Source organism: Euprymna scolopes, chromosome 35 (assembly GCF_053919585.1).
Source record: "Euprymna scolopes isolate OS-2025 chromosome 35, ASM5391958v1, whole genome shotgun sequence".
Lineage (NCBI taxonomy): Eukaryota > Metazoa > Mollusca > Cephalopoda > Sepiida > Sepiolidae > Euprymna > Euprymna scolopes.
In genome coordinates, this window is record NC_136516.1 from 25,628,369 (window position 1) to 25,649,879 (window position 21,511).

Sequence of the window (21,511 nt, forward strand, 5' to 3'; positions counted from 1 at the left end):
AATAAATTGTGTGTTAACAATCATAAATATGAGCTACTTACTTTAATAAATTGTGTGTTAACAATCATAAATATGAGCTACTTACTTTAATAAATTGTGTGTTAACAATCATAAATATGAGTTAGTTATTTTAATAAATTGTGTGTTAACAATCATAAATATGAGCTACTTATTTTAATAAATTGTGTGTTAACAATCATAAATACGAGCTACTTACTTTAATAAATTGTGTGTTAACAATCATAAATATGAGTTAGTTATTTTAATAAATTGTGTGTTAACAATCATAAATATGAGCTACTTACTTTAATAAATTGTGTGTTAACAATCATAAATATGAGCTACTTACTTTAATAAATTGTGTGTTAACAATCATAAATATGAGCTACTTATTTTAATAAATTGTGTGTTAACAATCATAAATATGAGCTACTTACTTTAATAAATTGTGTGTTAACAATCATAAATATGAGCTACTTACTTTAATAAATTGTGTGTTAACAATCATAAATATGAGCTACTTACTTTAATAAATTGTGTGTTAACAATCATAAATATGAGCTACTTATTTTAATAAATTGTGTGTTAACAATCATAAATATGAGCTACTTACTTTAATAAATTGTGTGTTAACAATCATAAATATGAGCTACTTACTTTAATAAATTGTGTGTTAACAATCATAAATATGAGTTTGTTATTTTAATAAATTGTGTGTTAACAATCATAAATATGAGCTACTTACTTTAATAAATTGTGTGTTAACAATCATAAATATGAGCTACTTACTTTAATAAATTGTGTGTTAACAATCATAAATATGAGCTACTTACTTTAATAAATTGTGTGTTAACAATCATAAATATGAGTTAGTTATTTTAATAAATTGTGTGTTAACAATCATAAATATGAGCTACTTACTTTAATAAATTGTGTGTTAACAATCATAAATATGAGCTACTTACTTTAATAAATTGTGTGTTAACAATCATAAATATGAGCTACTTACTTTAATAAATTGTGTGTTAACAATCATAAATATGAGTTAGTTATTTTAATAAATTGTGTGTTAACAATCATAAATATGAGCTACTTACTTTAATAAATTGTGTGTTAACAATCATAAATATGAGCTACTTACTTTAATTGTGTGTTAACAATCATAAATATGAGCTACTTACTTTAATAAATTGTGTGTTAACAATCATAAATATGAGCTACTTACTTTAATTAATTGTGTGTTAACAATCATAAATATGAGCTACTTACTTTAATAAATTGTGTGTTAACAATCATAAATATGAGCTACTTACTTTAATAAATTGTGTGTTAACAATCATAAATATGAGCTACTTACTTTAATAAATTGTGTGTTAACAATCATAAATATGAGCTACTTACTTTAATAAATTGTGTGTTAACAATCATAAATATGAGCTACTTACTTTAATAAATTGTGTGTTAACAATCATAAATATGAGCTACTTACTTTAATAAATTGTGTGTTAACAATCATAAATATGAGCTACTTACTTTAATAAATTGTGTGTTAACAATCATAAATATGAGCTACTTACTTTAATTAATTGTGTGTTAACAATCATAAATATGAGCTACTTACTTTAATAAATTGTGTTAACAATCATAAATATGAGCTACTTACTTTAATAAATTGTGTGTTAACAATCATAAATATGAGCTACTTACTTTAATAAATTGTGTGTTAACAATCATAAATATGAGCTACTTACTTTAATAAATTGTGTGTTAACAATCATAAATATGAGCTACTTACTTTAATAAATTGTGTGTTAACAATCATAAATATGAGTTAGTTATTTTAATAAATTGTGTGTTAACAATCATAAATATGAGCTACTTACTTTAATAAATTGTGTGTTAACAATCATAAATATGAGCTACTTACTTTAATAAATTGTGTGTTAACAATCATAAATATGAGCTACTTACTTTAATAAATTGTGTGTTAACAATCATAAATATGAGTTAGTTATTTTAATAAATTGTGTGTTAACAATCATAAATATGAGTTAGTTATTTTAATAAATTGTGTGTTAACAATCATAAATATGAGTTAGTTATTTCAATAAATTGTGTGTTAACAATCATAAATATGAGTTAGTTATTTTAATAAATTGTGTGTTAACAATCATAAATATGAGTTAGTTTTTTTAATAAATTGTGTGTTAACAATCATAAATATGAGTTAGTTATTTTAATAAATTGTGTGTTAACAATCATAAATATGAGTTAGTTATTTTAATAAATTGTGTGTTAACAATCATAAATATGAGTTAGTTATTTTAATACATTGTGTGTTAACAATCATAAATATGAGTTAGTTATTTTAATAAATTGTGTGTTAACAATCATAAATATGAGTTAGTTATTTTAATAAATTGTGTGTTAACAATCATAAATATGAGCTACTTACTTTAATAAATTGTGTGTTAACAATCATAAATATGAGCTACTTACTTTAATAAATTGTGTGTTAACAATCATAAATATGAGCTACTTACTTTAATAAATTGTGTGTTAACAATCATAAATATGAGCTACTTACTTTAATTAATTGTGTGTTAACAATCATAAATATGAGCTACTTACTTTAATAAATTGTGTGTTAACAATCATAAATATGAGCTACTTACTTTAATAAATTGTGTGTTAACAATCATAAATATGAGCTACTTACTTTAATAAATTGTGTGTTAACAATCATAAATATGAGCTACTTATTTTAATAAATTGTGTGTTAACAATCATAAATATGAGCTACTTACTTTAATAAATTGTGTGTTAACAATCATAAATATGAGCTACTTACTTTAATAAATTGTGTGTTAACAATCATAAATATGAGTTAGTTATTTTAATAAATTGTGTGTTAACAATCATAAATATGAGCTACTTACTTTAATAAATTGTGTGTTAACAATCATAAATATGAGCTACTTACTTTAATAAATTGTGTGTTAACAATCATAAATATGAGCTACTTACTTTAATAAATTGTGTGTTAACAATCATAAATATGAGCTACTTACTTTAATTAATTGTGTGTTAACAATCATAAATATGAGCTACTTACTTTAATAAATTGTGTGTTAACAATCATAAATATGAGCTACTTACTTTAATAAATTGTGTGTTAACAATCATAAATATGAGCTACTTATTTTAATAAATTGTGTGTTAACAATCATAAATATGAGCTACTTATTTTAATAAATTGTGTGTTAACAATCATAAATATGAGCTACTTACTTTAATAAATTGTGTGTTAACAATCATAAATATGAGCTACTTATTTTAATAAATTGTGTGTTAACAATCATAAATATGAGCTACTTATTTTAATAAATTGTGTGTTAACAATCATAAATATGAGCTACTTACTTTAATAAATTGTGTGTTAACAATCATAAATATGAGCTACTTATTTTAATAAATTGTGTGTTAACAATCATAAATATGAGCTACTTATTTTCATAAATTGTGTGTTAACAATCATAAATATGAGCTACTTATTTTAATAAATTGTGTGTTAACAATCATAAATATGAGCTACTTATTTTAATAAATTGTGTGTTAACAATCATAAATATGAGCTACTTATTTTAATAAATTGTGTGTTAACAATCATAAATATGAGCTACTTATTTTAATAAATTGTGTGTTAACAATCATAAATATGAGCTACTTATTTTAATAAATTGTGTGTTAACAATCATAAATATGAGCTACTTACTTTAATTAATTGTGTGTTAACAATCATAAATATGAGCTCCTTATTTTAATAAATTGTGTGTTAACAATCATAAATATGAGCTACTTATTTTAATAAATTGTGTGTTAACAATCATAAATATGAGCTACTTATTTTAATAAATTGTGTGTTAACAATCATAAATATGAGCTACTTATTTTAATAAATTGTGTGTTAACAATCATAAATATGAGCTACTTATTTTAATAAATTGTGTGTTAACAATCATAAATATGAGCTACTTATTTTAATAAATTGTGTGTTAACAATCATAAATATGAGCTACTTACTTTAATAAATTGTGTGTTAACAATCATAAATATGAGCTACTTATTTTAATAAATTGTGTGTTAACAATCATAAATATGAGCTACTTATTTTAATAAATTGTGTGTTAACAATCATAAATATGAGCTACTTATTTTAATAAATTGTGTGTTAACAATCATAAATATGAGCTACTTATTTTAATAAATTGTGTGTTAACAATCATAAATATGAGCTACTTACTTTAATAAATTGTGTGTTAACAATCATAAATATGAGCTACTTATTTTAATAAATTGTGTGTTAACAATCATAAATATGAGCTACTTATTTTAATAAATTGTGTGTTAACAATCATAAATATGAGCTACTTATTTTAATAAATTGTGTGTTAACAATCATAAATATGAGCTACTTATTTTAATAAATTGTGTGTTAACAATCATAAATATGAGCTACTTATTTTAATAAATTGTGTGTTAACAATCATAAATATGAGCTACTTATTTTAATAAATTGTGTGTTAACAATCATAAATATGAGCTACTTATTTTAATAAATTGTGTGTTAACAATCATAAATATGAGCTACTTATTTTAATAAATTGTGTGTTAACAATCATAAATATGAGCTACTTATTTTAATAAATTGTGTGTTAACAATCATAAATATGAGCTACTTACTTTAATAAATTGTGTGTTAACAATCATAAATATGAGCTACTTATTTTAATTGTGTGTTAACAATCATAAATATGAGCTACTTTTTTTAATAAATTGTGTGTTAACAATCATAAATATGAGCTACTTATTTTAATAAATTGTGTGTTAACAATCATAAATATGAGCTACTTATTTTAATAAATTGTGTGCTAACAATCATAAATATGAGCTACTTACTTTAATAAATTGTGTGTTAACAATCATAAATATGAGCTACTTATTTTAATAAATTGTGTGTTAACAATCATAAATATGAGCTACTTACTTTAATAAATTGTGTGTTAACAATCATAAATATGAGCTACTTACTTTAATAAATTGTGTGTTAACAATCATAAATATGAGCTACTTATTTTAATAAATTGTGTGTTAACAATCATAAATATGAGCTACTTATTTTAATAAATTGTGTGTTAACAATCATAAATATGAGCTACTTATTTTAATAAATTGTGTGTTAACAATCATAAATATGAGCTACTTATTTTAATAAATTGTGTGTTAATAATCATAAATATGAGCTACTTATTTTAATAAATTGTGTGTTAACAATCATAAATATGAGCTACTTATTTTAATAAATTGTGTGTTAACAATCATAAATATGAGCTACTTATTTTAATAAATTGTGTGTTAACAATCATAAATATGAGCTACTTATTTTAATAAATTGTGTGTTAACAATCATAAATATGAGCTACTTACTTTAATAAATTGTGTGTTAACAATCATAAATATGAGCTACTTTCTTTTTAACATAATTGAGTTACTTCTCCTGTTATCATATCACGTGTTCCCAAAACAATATGGCGAGGGTTTTTTTTTAAATAATGCAGTAATATTTAAGTCCCTCTGACATGACAATTAAGTAGATATCATTGCTGTTAGTTGAGATAAAGTTTTGCTTCTTTTTATCGATTTTTTCCGCTTTCCAAACTCTATCATAGTGCAGTCGCACATAAAGATCTTCACAGTTTATGTAGTATACAAGACCTACAGGATTCTAGACATTCATCTAAATAAAGGATCTCTTATACGCCCACCTCTCTCTCTTATTTGATGGATTGTGTCATCAATTTCATGACATCATTAACTTAGCCCAATTCTGGTTTTAGGGACTTTCGCAGCATCATCATCATTTTGATGACATCATCAAATGTGAACAGTGACAAACAAGATAACAAGCAAGATCCAAAGATTTTGCAGTTGATAGGTATAGATAAAATTACTGACCTTTTTTTGACGCGCCTTTCTATCGACTCTCCCCGACATCGGAATACGGCTTAAAGCAGCTTCAAGCTAAACAGCAAAAGAAAAATTATTAAGATAATAAAAAATTAATTAAATAATGGGTAAGTATATTTATTCTGGAAGGGGTAAGTCAGCTTACACTATAACAGTTTCTAAGAGTCATTTTTGCGTATGTATAAATCTGTACTCAAAAAACGTTACGCAAGAAGGTGAGTTTGCTGCTTAATTTGTAAGGCGTGGTAAGGCGTGGTTATATTTCTTCTTCTTCTTTTTATCTTATCTGTTTTTTCTTTTTTTCCTCTTTCTCATCACATTTTGTCTTACTTTGCTTTGCCCCCCCCCCTTTTCTCCCCCTTCCTCCTTCTCTCTTTGCCCTCTTTCTGAAAATTTTAATTATACCACTACTTTATTTAAAAAAAATAAATAAATAGGTAAATACCCCTCCTCCTCGAAAAAAAAAAAAAAATGAGATTCTACTTTTTTTAGGCGATTATGAATGAACACCCTGAAAAAATAGTCCCCAAAAAAAGAAAACAATTATTTTAGAATTTAGACCCAGGGACAATTATAATCACAAATTTAACATAAAATAATCTCTCAGTATAAATTCAAATTTTGCTTAAAAACATAATTTCTAATGTTTTTTTGCCAATAAAAAACAATACATAAATACATTCATTGTAGTTAGTTACTCTCGAATGAAAATACTAAATAATGTATTTCTTCCACAAAATTTGGCAAATATTTTTATTTGTATTAGCGGAAGATGGAAATCGACATGCACAGCTACTGCACCAACATCACTCAAGACGTGAGTAGAAACATTATAACATATAAAAATTTAATGAACAATGTAGATCTTGAGAGATCCATTAAATCACATATCAAAATTTGACATTTTATCCATATTAATAAGTATTACATATTAATAAATATTAAATATTAATAAGTATTACATATTAATAAGTATTAATAATATTAAATATTAATAAGTATTAAATATTAATAAGTATTATATATTAATAAGTATTACATATTAATAAGTATTACATATTAATAAGTATTACATATTAATAAATATTAAATATTAATAAATATTAAATATTAATAAATATTAAATATTAATAAATATTAAATATTAATAAATATTAATAAATATTAAATATTAATAAGTATTAATAAGTATTACATATTAATAAGTATTACATATTAATAAATATTAAATATTAATAAATATTAAATATTAATAAATATTAAATATTAATAAATATTAAATATTAATAAATATTAATAAATATTAAATATTAATAAGTATTAATAAGTATTACATATTAATAAGTATTATATATTAATAAATATTAAATATCAATAAGTATTACATATTAATAAGTATTAATAATATTAAATATTAATAAGTATTATATATTAATAAGTATTAAATATTAATATTAAATATTAATAAATATTAAATATTAATAAGTATTATATATTATTAAGTATTATATATTATTTAGTATTATATATTATTAAGTACTATAAATAAATATTAAAATTAATAAGTATTACATATTAATAAGTATTAAATAGTAATAAATATTAAATATTAATATATATTACATATTAATAAGTATTATATATTAATAAGTATTATATATTAATAAGTATTAAATATTAATAAGTATTATATATTAATAAGTATAACATATTAATAAATATTACATATTAATAAGTATTACATATTAATAAGTATTAAATATGAATAAGTATTATATATTAATAAATATTAAATATTAATAAGTATTATATATTAATAAGTATTAAAGATTAATAAATATTAAATATTAATAAATATTAAATATTATTAAGTATTACATATTATTAAGTATTATATATTATTCAGTATTACATATTATTAAGTATTACATATTTCTCCAAATACTTCGATAACAATTTTTCTTTTTATTGTAAATATCCAACACAGTTACACAACCAAGAATTCTATCACACCATATAAAAACATATCAGATATCAACAGATATACATTCGAGAGTCAAAACAATGACAAGAATAAGCTGTTGTCCTAACCCTAATTTTTTCGGACCCGCAAAGCTACAACAAAAATAGATAAGAATGTCTCTTGACTGATAAACGTTTTTTTAAGATAAAAATAAATTTATTATTTTTTAATTTTATTGATAAATGTCTCCTTCAGGTTTTATGTTTTTTTTTTATGTGAGATATAAACTTCTGATATGCTAAGATCAAATGCTTCTTGTTCGTACTGGACATTACTCTATACAGATTTGTTTAGCGATTATTTAGTGTTATGAGCGTGCTTATTAACCTTTTTTTTTTCAAAGGTGTCACCATATATCAAGGCCTGGAGGCCACTCGAGGATACGGGTTAATGTGTGCATTGTAGTCACTGGGTAACAATCATTTGTAGTGGTAATTTGATATAATTAGATCATTTACAAGGACTGTTCAGTAAGAACTTGTTTATGTTGGACTTGAAGATAATGATATTGTAGTCAGATGGAAAGCAAACCAGCAGAACAGAGTCACAGGTGGGCAGTTCTAGGAAAGAAGCTTTGTTCATGGAATCCATGTTTAGGTTTAGGCACCGATAGAGAGTGGGGAAATTTATTGATAGTGACTTTTGCTAAACAAGTGTTTTTGTGAAATATTGGTGAGGGGGGACATAGATTGGAGCTCAGTCAAGCACTTGCCATGAAAATAATGATAGAGCAGAGACAGGCTCGCAATGTCTTTTCTGTGGGAAAAAAGTTGCAGAGAAGAGAAAAGGGCATTGTTTTGAGCATCCTATCCTGCCTTGACAAAGTTCAAAACGGCCTTAGCAATCTAGTAGGTAATGCTTTTTTCTCATACAAGACAATTCCTTTACTTTTTCCCCAAACAAAGTATACTGCCACTTGGAACGTAAGGGACTACTATTTGGGATCGTCTCTAACACAAAACTGTGGGAAGTTGAGCAGCGAGATGTCTGTTCACATTACATTTAAATTTCTGCAGGTTAGTTAGTCAAAGAAGCAGGAAACGGAGAGAATTCTAAAGTTTAACAATTCGACAAGAAACTATTAGAGAAGAAGGCTTTTTGGCATCTAGAGATCTCAACAGTGAAGGTGGGAGATTTTGCTGCTTGTCAGGTTAGTAGGAAAGATGCATGTTGAGGGGGGGCACATGTGCTATGAGTTCATCAGAACATATTTCATTAAAGTACTTGTAAAACAGGTACATGGATGCAACATTGCAATGATGGGACAGAGGTTAGAGCTTGATCAATAGTGTGGGACCTATTAGATCTGAGATTCTTTTTCAGATCTTATTTAAGAGTGAGAGATTAGTGGTAGATAACATTCCAATTGCTCTTCTGACACACAACATTCTTTCACGGATTTTCTAGGATTACCACCAACAGTGTGCTGCAGTTGCTGAGTAAATCCAGGTTAAATTCTTACGCTTGTATCAGAATATTTAGAACATCTCTTATATTTTGAAAATATTCATAGCTTCCTATATGAATCCTTTAACGATTTGCAATGTTTCTGACAAAGGGAGAATAATTGCTGTTTTCTGGGTTCATCTCACACTTATCATTGGTTGGATTTTTGTTAAAGAGCATCTCTCCCCCCTCTCTGGCTTTCTTACTCTTTCTATTTTCTCTCTGTGTGTCTCTATTAGAGAATAGAGAAAGAGAGAGGGAGAGGGAGAGAGAGAGAGAGAGAGAGAGAGAGGTGAATAACGTGGACAGTGGACACGTTTGCAAAAGAAGGGTCAGCTGACCAGATGACGTGGTATCATGTGATGAGGTTAGCTGATTCTTTCTGAGCAGTTCGGTTTCGGGTGTTGAATAAGACAGACGGCTTTTCAGCTGTCCCCCCCCCCTGGGCTGGGGAGGACGCTGACGTGTATCATCAAACAAGCAAGGTTCACCTCCATTCTGTGTCGACCTTTGGAAGGTGAATAAAAACATAAAAACCTTAATTGTCATCTTGGAGTGAATTCTTCATCCAACAGGCCAGCTCCCCTCCAAGAGACAATGAAAACCAGAGGAACAACCGACGACACATGAATAAAGGTATGTTAAGAAATGCATGCACACAAACACACACCCACGAAGACATCAAAAATAAAACCATTAGAAACTAGACGATCACGTACACGAATCTCCTTGACAAAATCTCCTTTATGACACCCCCGAATATATAATATATTCGTTTTGGTGCTCGTGACTAAGTTCACATCATCGATGTGAAGTCGAACCTGTGTTTAAGAAATACGACGTGGAAACAGGTCCTTAAAAGGGAAAGGAGATTTTAAGACAAGAAAAAAAACAAAAACAAAAAAAAAAAAAACTATACAACACAATAAAATGTCTGGAAGAAAAAAAAAAAGAGAAAGAACATTATTAGAAAAAAAGAAGAAATACAAATCAACACACACACAACGATGGTCCGTTAAAACACTAAGTAATAAGGAAAAATAATAGTAAAGAAAAAAAAAAAGAAAAGAAAAGAAAAGAAAAAAAAATTCTGTGAGAAAAACAGTAGAATAACTTGGGAAAAAAAACAGCTATAACGAAAGACAAACTGATAAAATATTGTTAATTTTGAATTAAACAGCAAGTGTAAAACAGAAGGACAGAAAGAAAGAAAAAGAAAAAGAAAATAGAACATATGACTTGTTAGCTACAACGTGTGTGTCAGAAATGAGCCTGTCACCTTACTAAAAAAAAAAAAAAAAAACATGTCAATCACGAAAGATTTGTTGTTAATAATAATTTTTGTTGCAATTTTGAACTGCGAAACTTCATGTGCTTTTAGTGAAAAAACAATATGAACGGTTGATGAAAAGACAAAGATCATGTCCTGTAAAATGATTTTTTTTTTTCTTTTTCGCTGATTGTGCGATTTTTTTCGTAGGAATTTTTTTTTGCTGACGTGGACAAAATTTTGTTGTTTGGATTTTATTTATTGCTAAGATGGGACTTTCTGAATGCTTATAGGATATTTTTGTATTTTTTTCATTTATTTTCTTTATGTAATTGATGTGTTCTAAAATGGTATTGTGCAGGATTTTCTTACTCTGTGACATGTATTTTTTTTTCGCAGAATGGGGAGGTGGAATCTTGCTTGTGGGGTCTATGGAAAGAAGGATTAATAAAAGAAAAAATGTGTTTTTAATTAATTAAATAGTAATAATAAAATAGGGAGAAAGAAATAAGATTTAAACAGTGTAATAAATGATTTTAAAAAAAAAAAAAAGTTTCGGAAGAGTCAAAGGTTCAGTCGGTATTAATTTCAATTTTCGAAAAGTAGAATAAATGTTCTAATCGACATGAGTGACGTTTTGACCACATAAGTAAGGTAAAAAAAAAAAAAAAAAAAAAAGGATAAATATAGGGTTAAATAAACTATATGAAGAAATGAAAGAAAAAAGTGGGGCGTGAATGGAATTTAATTTCTGTGGCAAGCATGTTAGAATTTTGGAGAGGTGTTGAATTACATGGGTAGTTATTAATTTCATTATTCTCGGGAAATGATTCGAATTTTATTTTTTTTTATCGTGATTTCTGTTGATTTCGAGTAGAATCAACATGGAGCAAGTTTGAGTACTTCATGTGTGGAAATCCGATGTTTTCCGTGAAGCTATGTGTCTTCAAGGCAGGTTGCGCTTACCGACTTTGGAAAAAAAAAAAGAAAGTTTTTTCTGACATAGCAGTGAACGGAATGTATTCTGTCCAGCGTGAGCGGATCTAGTTGTAATCAACTTCAGGGAGCAAATGAAATGCCCTCTGACATGGTGTAAGGGGCAGAGGGGGTGCAATGGCTGACGTGGCCATTATGTTACGAATCGCTCAAGAGAAGATGAATGAAATATGTATGCAAGTACTTAGGAAAATAAAATGTTACCATATTGTGAATTAAAGGTACCAAAATTAAAAAAAAAACCATGCTGGGTGAATTTAATTGGTATTATTAAATTAAATTATTTTGGAATAGATTTGGTTGGTTTAGTTATATTTTAGGGACGTTTAGCGCGTAGTTGCATTTTTTTTCATGAGAATTACAAGGCGATTAGGCTGTAGAAAGCAGTTTTTTCTGTTGTTTTATTTTTTTTTTATAAGCCACGGTATTGTCACAAATTAGAAAATTTGGCAGGGGAAATACTATTTTAGAGTAATGAGTACCCTGTTAAAACAATACTAGTGGTTCCAGTGAGTTGGAAGATGCCACGTAGGCCCAAGCAACGGCAATAAGTCTTGTCCAACAAAAGTCTGGCGTGCGAGGTCGCGATAATTCCTCAGGGTACGGAGCGACTGGACAGTCGGTACCAAGCCTAATCACGGGGAGATAGAAGAAAGGGAAAGATGCAGATTACGTAAGGGACAAGATAGAGCCTTATTATTTTTTTTATTTTTTTAGAGGAATGTGTGAGGGATATCTGGGTTGGAATCTTGGGACTTGCTGGGAATGCGGAAAAATCACAAAGGGAAAACTACTTAGTTAGAAATCGATGGCGCATTAGTTAGGGAGTGATGATTCCGTATCTTGTCGGGTTCCAGGAACTCAAACAGGCTCCGAGTGAATCAGTGTGAAGGCGTATCTTGACTTAGACCAACCAAGGGAGTTAGTAGAAGAGCTTTGTGAAGTCCCGAAGTAGTAGATTGAATAGAACAAAGCTCCAGTAATAGGACCACTCAGAGAAAGACGTCAGGGCATTACAGTAAAGGAAAAAAAAAACTGGGACTTAGGCCTATGCTGAAAGTCGAGAACGCGAGTGGGATGGTTGGGTCGGTAGAGCATCAGACTTTTAATCTGAGGGTCTGGGGTTCGAGTCCCCATGCGATAAAGCTACCACCAACATGGAGCATCCGACGTTCTGGTCGTAATTGCGATATGCTGGCCCCATTTCGAAAAAGTGATCGAAAATGGAGTCTCCATTTGTTTGGCCAAGTGGTCCAAATAAAGAGCAGAGTCAGTGGAAAATATCCAACAATGCGACCGCCTAGACAAGATGTATATTGGAAGCAAGTTAATGTCTAGAAGGGACTTTTGAGAAGCAGCAGAAGGGTTGATAGTGTTGTAGAAGAGTACTGGTGCCTGATCTTTCTTGGAAAAGGGGTGAGTCCGGAAAGTGAAAAAATAAAGATGTACTTCGGACATAATTATTTTTTTTAGTTAGTTAGTTATTAAAAATGTATGGCTTGCCATACATTTTGATAAAAAAGGGGTGGAGGAATGTTAAAGAGCATCTCTCCCCCCTCTCTGGCTTTCTTACTCTTTCTATTTTCTCTCTGTGTGTCTCTATTAGAGAATAGAGAAAGAGAGAGGGAGAGAGAGAGAGAGAGAGAGAGAGGTGAATAACGTGGACAGTGGACACGTTTGCAAAAGAAGGGTCAGCTGACCAGATGACGTGGTATCATGTGATGAGGTTAGCTGATTCTTTCTGAGCAGTTCGGTTTCGGGTGTTGAATAAGACAGACGGCTTTTCAGCTGTCCCCCCCCCCTGGGCTGGGGAGGACGCTGACGTGTATCATCAAACAAGCAAGGTTCACCTCCATTCTGTGTCGACCTTTGGAAGGTGAATAAAAACATAAAAACCTTAATTGTCATCTTGGAGTGAATTCTTCATCCAACAGGCCAGCTCCCCTCCAAGAGACAATGAAAACCAGAGGAACAACCGACGACACATGAATAAAGGTATGTTAAGAAATGCATGCACACAAACACACACCCACGAAGACATCAAAAATAAAACCATTAGAAACTAGACGATCACGTACACGAATCTCCTTGACAAAATCTCCTTTATGACACCCCCGAATATATAACATTTTGATCTTGAAGTATTTTTTAAATTTGTTTTGTTTAACTCCTTACATCAAGTGGCCGCACACATTGTTTAGAGTGATTTTCATTTAAAAAAATGCCTAGCGATTACCAATACTAGAAATTTTACACAACCTATAAGAAGAACAACAACCATGATATGTGTGTTTGGGGGTCAAAGACTGTCAGTCGGGGGGGGGGATATAGTTGCATACTTTTGTGGCATAGTAAGATGTCAATTATTGTCTAAAAATCTTAAGTGTCGAGCCATTCTCTGAACAGAAAAATGTTACAGTTGTTCCAAGCAAAAAAAAAATAATAAAATAATAATAATAGCATAAATCCAATTAGAGAAGATTTTTCACAAAGTGTAATGCTCTTGTTGTATCAAGACAAAAAATTCAGAAAGATTCTGTAAAAATAAAATGTTATTCTTGTATCTGATTGGTTTGATCTTATCACCATGGTTATAAATCTTTATGATCATACGCTTTCATTATGCCAAAAATATTGCACCACAAACAACACTGTGACAAAACTAAAGACGACAATTTCAAAAAGGTTCATCTCTTATTTGTTCATGTCCACCTAATACTGTCGTCATATCTTGTTTTTAAAATGGATGCAGAATACTCATTCAAACATAAGCATTTAGAAACCGCTGCAGAATGAATTGGATTTGAACTCAGCACATCCAAGTTTTCAGTTCATATTGTTAACCACTTTGCCATCGTCATCTTCGATCGACAGTATAAACAAAATTAATGACGACATTTCAAAAAAATCTAAACCAAAAGCACAAATTTCTTTCTTCTTTGTTCACATTGGCCTAAAACTGTTGTCATATTATGTCTTTTTAAATTGGTTTAGGGGGTTAAACACACGGTCAGGTATTGGTTTCATGAAAGTGTTTTTGTGAAACGGGATTTAAACTTGGCACACCCAGATTTTCAGTCCGTCTCATTAACCCCATCGTTATAACCCTAACCCTACCCTTAACCACTGATTCTGCTAAATCAAGACTATGGTTGGATTTTTATATGTATTTTTATTCACTCCACAGGTGTTTCTTCATAGGAGACTTGAGCGAATGGCGAACTTCAGCTTGCTCTTTTCTATGGTTCCATCTAGGAACCGTCACCCCCCCTTTCCTCTTGAGGAGGCCTTGATTCTCACATCTTGTCTCTTTCGTCTCTAGCAATCAACTCAACTAAAATTAACTAAATTTCTCAAAACCGGAACCGCTGATACGTCAGATCCGGTCCCCTATCTATCTAGCTTCAGTGCACCCGACCGGGTCATTCAGTTTGACATACGTCACAATGTTGACCCTTCAACCCTTCTGCATCTGAAGTGCTCACTGAACTATCGTTTCCCACGATTCAACTATTGTCATTCTGTCAACTAGAGAAAAAATAGATATTAAACAGATAGATGGATATATAAACCCGATTCTGAATAATAATTTTCTAACCGGCATTGCCCGGTTATCACATAACAGCAGTAATGAATACATCTAAAAATGACAAAAAAACGATCAGATAGAAAATTAATTATTAATGAAAACTTTTTTTAAAGAGAGTTAGCAAAAATTGAGTTTTGCTAAATTGGCTTAAGATTTCAGTCAATTATTACCTCCCTTGTTATGAGTCAAATTCTCCAGTTTCTTATTTTGCAAAACTCAATGTTCATTTATTGTCTCTAAAAATTGTTTCATCCATTTTTTTTTACCTTAACGTTTTTATAATTTTTGGATATGTTCATTACTGTGACATGCCAATTAAGTAGATAGCATTCGTTTTACTTAAATTTTAATATTCTCATTTTAAAATTTTGCTCTTATAACGAAGGAGCACTGTCAGTTGAAATCAAAGTCCGCAATCTGATCCATATAGAAAACATTGACATGAATTCAAATGAACTTATTTAAAGAAATAAAAAGAGAAACTAGTTCAGCTGAGAAATTACCTGGACTTTTTCCGCTTGAAGTCCATCGTAGCGATTTTCCAGTTTTTTTATTGTCTCAAGGGTCACTTGAAATTTCTGCTGAGTCTGAAGAAAATTCAAAAATAAAAATCAAACTGAATTAATTTGGCTCAGTACATTGGTTCATGAATGACAAATAAACAACATTAAAAAAGTTGTTAGGCTGTATAAGAATGTTAACTTTGGTAAAAAATCGAACTGTTCCTGCTTTAACTAGATTTATTGTAAATATCAATACTTATTAGATGTATTTTGATACAAAACCTATTTAAGAACACTCCCAAGCACATAAAGTACATTTGTATGAAATTTCATAAAAAATCAGGTCAGCTGTTTTGGAGTTCATAGGGAACAAACTCACACACAAAATGACTTTTATATATAAGAAGAGATAAATGGTGATTCATTAAAAAAGATTTTTTTGAAATAACGAAAAGTCCTTTTCGACAGTGAAATAATATCGATTATTTTCCCTTGCTGATGAATTAGACAATCACTCAACTAACAGTGAAAAGCGGAATCCCAAGATTTGCAGTAATTTTCACTAAGACCACCTTCAAATTAACACTAAATATGGCTCCCCTAAGAATTCTAATTCCTCTTTAGCGGGGGTCATGCTTAAATGATGTTAGATAATACGATGATATTCAAAAGATTAAAAATATCAATTAGTATAAAAATTTGATATTTCAACTTTAAACATGAATTATTTTTGTGTCTATTTACTTCTGTCATGTCCGTGTACATTCTTAACATGAAAGACAGTCCGACAATAACAAAAATATTCAAAACTTCAACCCAAAACTAGTGGAACACATGTTAAAAGATGCATTTAAAGCAAACACGATGATTATAACCGTCGACCTTCTTCAGCTCTATAAGTCGCCATATTTGGTAAAGGAAAAGGGCGGTACTTTAACTCTACACTTCTGAGGTTTCGTATTTAGGTTAAGTTGCAAATAAATTTACAAAAAATTATAAAATCAATAAAAATATCAAGTATTATGTCGTTTTAACTCTGAATTAAACGTTGTGCAGATAGCACTCAAGATGAAAACATTAGTCTACTAAATCCAAATAATATAATCATGCCTAATCTCAAAAATTCAGAACTGTAATATCTAAATATTAATTTACTTGTCCGACGTTGGTGTCACAAAAAAAAACCATAATCGCAAATACCAATTAATGAGAAACGAATTACCTCCCTTCATAGTCGCTCTTTTTCAGTTAAAAATCATTAAAACCATTTTCTCTCCAAAAATTTTCAAAGCAAAAAAATATGGCTTTCTGTTCACGGATTCAAATTGGCTGTTTTATTTTAAAATTTAAAAACAGTCATGTTGCGAGGAGACTGTAAGTTTTTTTTATTACAGATTCTTTTTAAAATTAAAAAAAATTCATTCAAGTGAATTGACATCTGTTCCTTTATGATTTATACAAAAATTATTCATTGAAAGAAATTTAAATTTTTTAAATTAATTCTTGGTACTTGTACAGTTTAATCAAGACATTAAAAAATGAAAATATTGAAAAAAAAGTTTAAATTGTACGTATCCGTTACGGAATGAAGTTCTCCGGAAAAAAAATTTCACTTAATTTCATCAAGTAGTTTTATTTTTTTACAGCAAAAACACAATTTGTTATGATACCGAGCAAAAGGTTTGCTTTTTAGGAAGAAAAACTAGTATTAAAAATGAGGAGGGAGTGTCGGCGCTTTAACTGGAGTTATCTCCCCGTGGCGTTTCTAAAATTCAAACAAAAATTTGTAAAACATCCAAGATGTCTGCCTTCAACGCGCTCTCATAAAAACGTGTTTTTCCGCAGTAAAAAAAAAAAAACTACTCGATCAAATTAAGTGAAATTTTTTTTCGGAGATCTTCAGTTCAAAACGGATACGTACAATATAATCTTTATTCGATATTTTCAGTTTTTAATGTCTTGATTAAACTGTACAAGTACCTAATTCTTTTTAGCTTTAAAAGGTTAAAAAATTAAGAATTGTTTTTAAATTTGTTGTTATTTGTTTTATCTTATTTTTTATTCATTTTATTTATAATGTACTTTTTAAATTTTCAACTACCATGGAATTTCCACGAGTTCTGCAAGTTTTTTTTTTATTGTACTAATTTTAAGAATGATGATGGTAAGTTAAATTCTAAATAAACCAATATCAGTGAAATCTTAAAGGTGTAAGACTCACAATTTATGAACGTTATAACAAAATCCGGTTCTTGTAACAAATGTTTATTTGAATACTTTCACAGAGAATCCCAAGCCAATCTTTGAAATGGCTGAAGCTGGTTACAATTTGAAAGCCACCTTCCTTTATAGTCATTCATTATTTTTTTAAGAAGTTTTCCCAACTTTTATTTTTGAAGGGGAGAAAACATTTTTTAAGCAAACCTGAACACTTTGTATGTTTATTGTCATTTGATATTTTACATTTCTTTTTTGTAAACTGCTTCAGCTATTTCCAGGACTGACTCATTATTTATGGACATCATGACAAGATTTACTTCTTGTAAAGAATGTTTATTTTAATACTTTGCCAAAGAATCTTGAGTCCTGGAAATGGCTGATACTGTTTACAATTTGAAAACTTCTTTTCTTTCATTATTTCTTTTAAATGTTTTTTTCAACTTTTGCTTTCGTTTTTTGGAAGAATTAAAATATTTTTTAACCCCAACTCTAACCAAACCCTTTGAATGTTTAGTTTTTCAACAACAACTGTCTTCACTGCATTCTGCGCTGTTGCCATGGCAATTGTGTTTCAATCTCTACTCTTCAACAGAGACTAAACCTACGCCCACTACTATCCATCCTTCTTCAACGACATCTCTGGTGATTTAGACACGCGGCTTGTCGACTAGAGGGAGAGCTCATTAGCAAGCAGGGTCCTATCCCCACACTCTTTGCCTAGCTGGCACAAAGTGTCAGTGGACAACTGAAAACCTTCACGACAACAAGGACAACCTGGTGGTACTATTGAGCCGACAAGCAGGACTTCCCAAACTTTTTCGGCAAACACTCCCTAGAATACTCAGATACTTATTACCACCCCCTCCCTACATGCATCCTTACATAATAATGTTTACCAGTGGTGGTAGTACATAATTAATGAATATTCATGAAGTTTATTCAACAAAATTCGACACTGTCGACCACGTGAGAACCGTAACTACAAATCAAGTGGGTCAATTAATATATCTTATACAATAATCAATAAAAATCGGAATAATAATCGCAAGACTTACCAATCAATATGCTGACTCTCAGTCTGTCACCGTTTCCTAAAGTTTCTCAGGGACCCCCTATACAATAAATTTAGCCATCGCCCACCTGAAGTCTCATAACACGATGGGTACAGTACGGACCCTATTGGAAAACCCTGGTGTAGCCTGTTTGATATATTCTTACTACCATCCCCTCCCCACACGCATCTTACATAATAATGTTACTAGTAGTAGTGGTGGTACACAATGATAAAATAAATAATTAAATATTCATAAAGTTTATTCAACAAACTTCTACACTGTTGATCAAATGGGAAGAGTAACAACTATAAAACAAGTGGGTCAATTAATGTATCAAATCATTGCTAATACAGTAATCAATAACCAATAAAAATCAGAATAATAATCACAGGAATCACCAATGTTCAGATTGTTATTGATGATCAGCAACAAGTTTTGAAATATTTGGTTCCATATTTAATTAAAAAAAATTTAGATCACCACGTTTCGCTACATCTATTTGGTTTTGATTCCCAGGACCAATTCGAAAGACTTGTTAAAAATGTGAATCAGAAATCAATCAGATTCAGGAAACACTTAAAAAGTTTTGTCAACATCGCATGCTATGATTTTTGAATTAATTTTTCCAATTAAAACATAATTGTGATGCAATCAATTTCTGCATGAATTGTGAATCCACAAGAAAATGAGAAACACCTAGTGATGTTACTAGAAGCTCACAGTCTTTCACCACCGCTAAAGAATCTCAGGAACTTCCTATACGATGAACTTGGCTATAGGCCGCCTGAAGTCTCATAACATCCAACCCCCTGGTGGGCAGTATTGACTCAGTTGGGAAACCCTGGTCTACAATGTTGGAATCAGGAGTAGCTGCCCATTTCCTGTAACCTGGCTCAGGATTGTCGAAACTGGACTGCTATGGTTTAAAATGCAGTTCATGCTTAGAAAGAAGCCGGCTCAATCTGTCCAGAATGATAGCCGATACAAATCAAGTGCATGTTTAGTTTTATTTGCCGTTTTACATTGTCTTTTGCGGCTTTAAAAAACTACTTTGGCTATTTCTGGGACTAAATCTATCAAAATATTGAACTGGATTATCATTAATTACAATTTTTAATCAAGATTTATATAGTTGGTCACTACTTATTTGAAACATCAAAATGCAATCATTTTTTAAAGCTTGAAGACAGAAAGAAATAATACCTTAGAAATTGAAGAAGATTCCAATTGGTTTTGAACTTTGGTTAAAGAAGAATAAAGATCTTCAATTTGTGGCTGGAAAGACATTTGACTCGGTTTTGATTCCACGCCTTTGTCCGAAGAACCTGAAACGGTGAAAATGGAAATTCTGATAAACTTCTGAAAGTAGAAATTTTCAATCAGCAAATTGAACCAATGTTTGTTGCGAGAAACGTAGAGATCAAAAAAATATATTCGTTTTTGCGGATGGACTTATTTTTGTTCAGGGATCAATGACATAAAAAACTGAAATCAAAATGGATTTCACAACTTACCCCCTCCCTTACGCGTGCGTGCATGTGTGGAGGGCAGAGTGAAAACAATAATTCCAATCAGTTTAAATTAAGAAAAAAATACTGAGTGTGCATATGAGGGCGGAAGGAGGCAGGAAGTCATTCTTTGATAAAACAGAAGTCATCTAACTCCCTTACCCCCATTATGAATCGTTTGAAATTGTAGCCTTTGCAGTAAATTAACATTTTCAGTTTTAAGAGAGAACTGTCATAAGTGGGAAAATAAAGGCCAGAGAAGAGAGGAAGAGTTTAAAAGAGGAAAAGAGAAAACACGATAGAGCGAACGAGAGAAAAAGAGAAATAAAATCCAGCCAAATAGCAATTAAAAAAATAAGGAGGTAAGGCGTTATTGATTTAGTAGAAATGAAAAATACCCGCAGGAAAGTGGAAACAGTTCAAGAACAATCTGAAGGTCTCCCTTAAACAGTTTGGTTTGTATTCTAATGTAGGGGAACAACTAATACGAGACAGATGTTCCTGGCATGCCGCAACTCACAAAGGGGCAACAATTGCTGAATCCGCACACAATGAAGAACGAAAGAGAAAATGTGACATTAGAAAAGACAGAGCAGTCAGCATCTCTGATACAGAATCATCCTACAGGTGTCTAACATGCGAGGAATACTTCCGAGCGTGAATCACTCTAACAAGCCATCTTCGAACCCACAAAAATAATTGCATGATCACAGTCATCTTTGCAAGCGATGGACGAATATCATCAGTAGAAATCAAATTTTTCAAATGTAAAACATGGAGTTCAACCAATAAAAACAACTTTAATGATTTAAACAGAAAAATCTGCTTTTCTGGGTTTTCAAAAAAAAAAAAAAATTTTGCAGAAAAGTGAAGA

General features: G+C 29.8%; 1 protein-coding gene across 1 annotated transcript in view; it reads right to left on the reverse strand.

Annotated features, from left to right (window-relative positions):
• LOC145259741 (uncharacterized) overlaps positions 1 to 21,511 on the reverse strand; it is a 119,355-nt gene that overhangs the window by 21,607 nt on the left and 76,237 nt on the right. The window contains exons 15-17 of the mRNA XM_080117441.1: positions 20,333 to 20,454; positions 15,855 to 15,938; positions 6,016 to 6,081 (exon numbers count right to left, since the gene is read on the reverse strand). Coding sequence (XP_079973567.1) covers positions 6,016 to 6,081; positions 15,855 to 15,938; positions 20,333 to 20,454 — 272 coding nt within the window. The remainder of the gene's footprint in view (positions 1 to 6,015; positions 6,082 to 15,854; positions 15,939 to 20,332; positions 20,455 to 21,511) is intronic.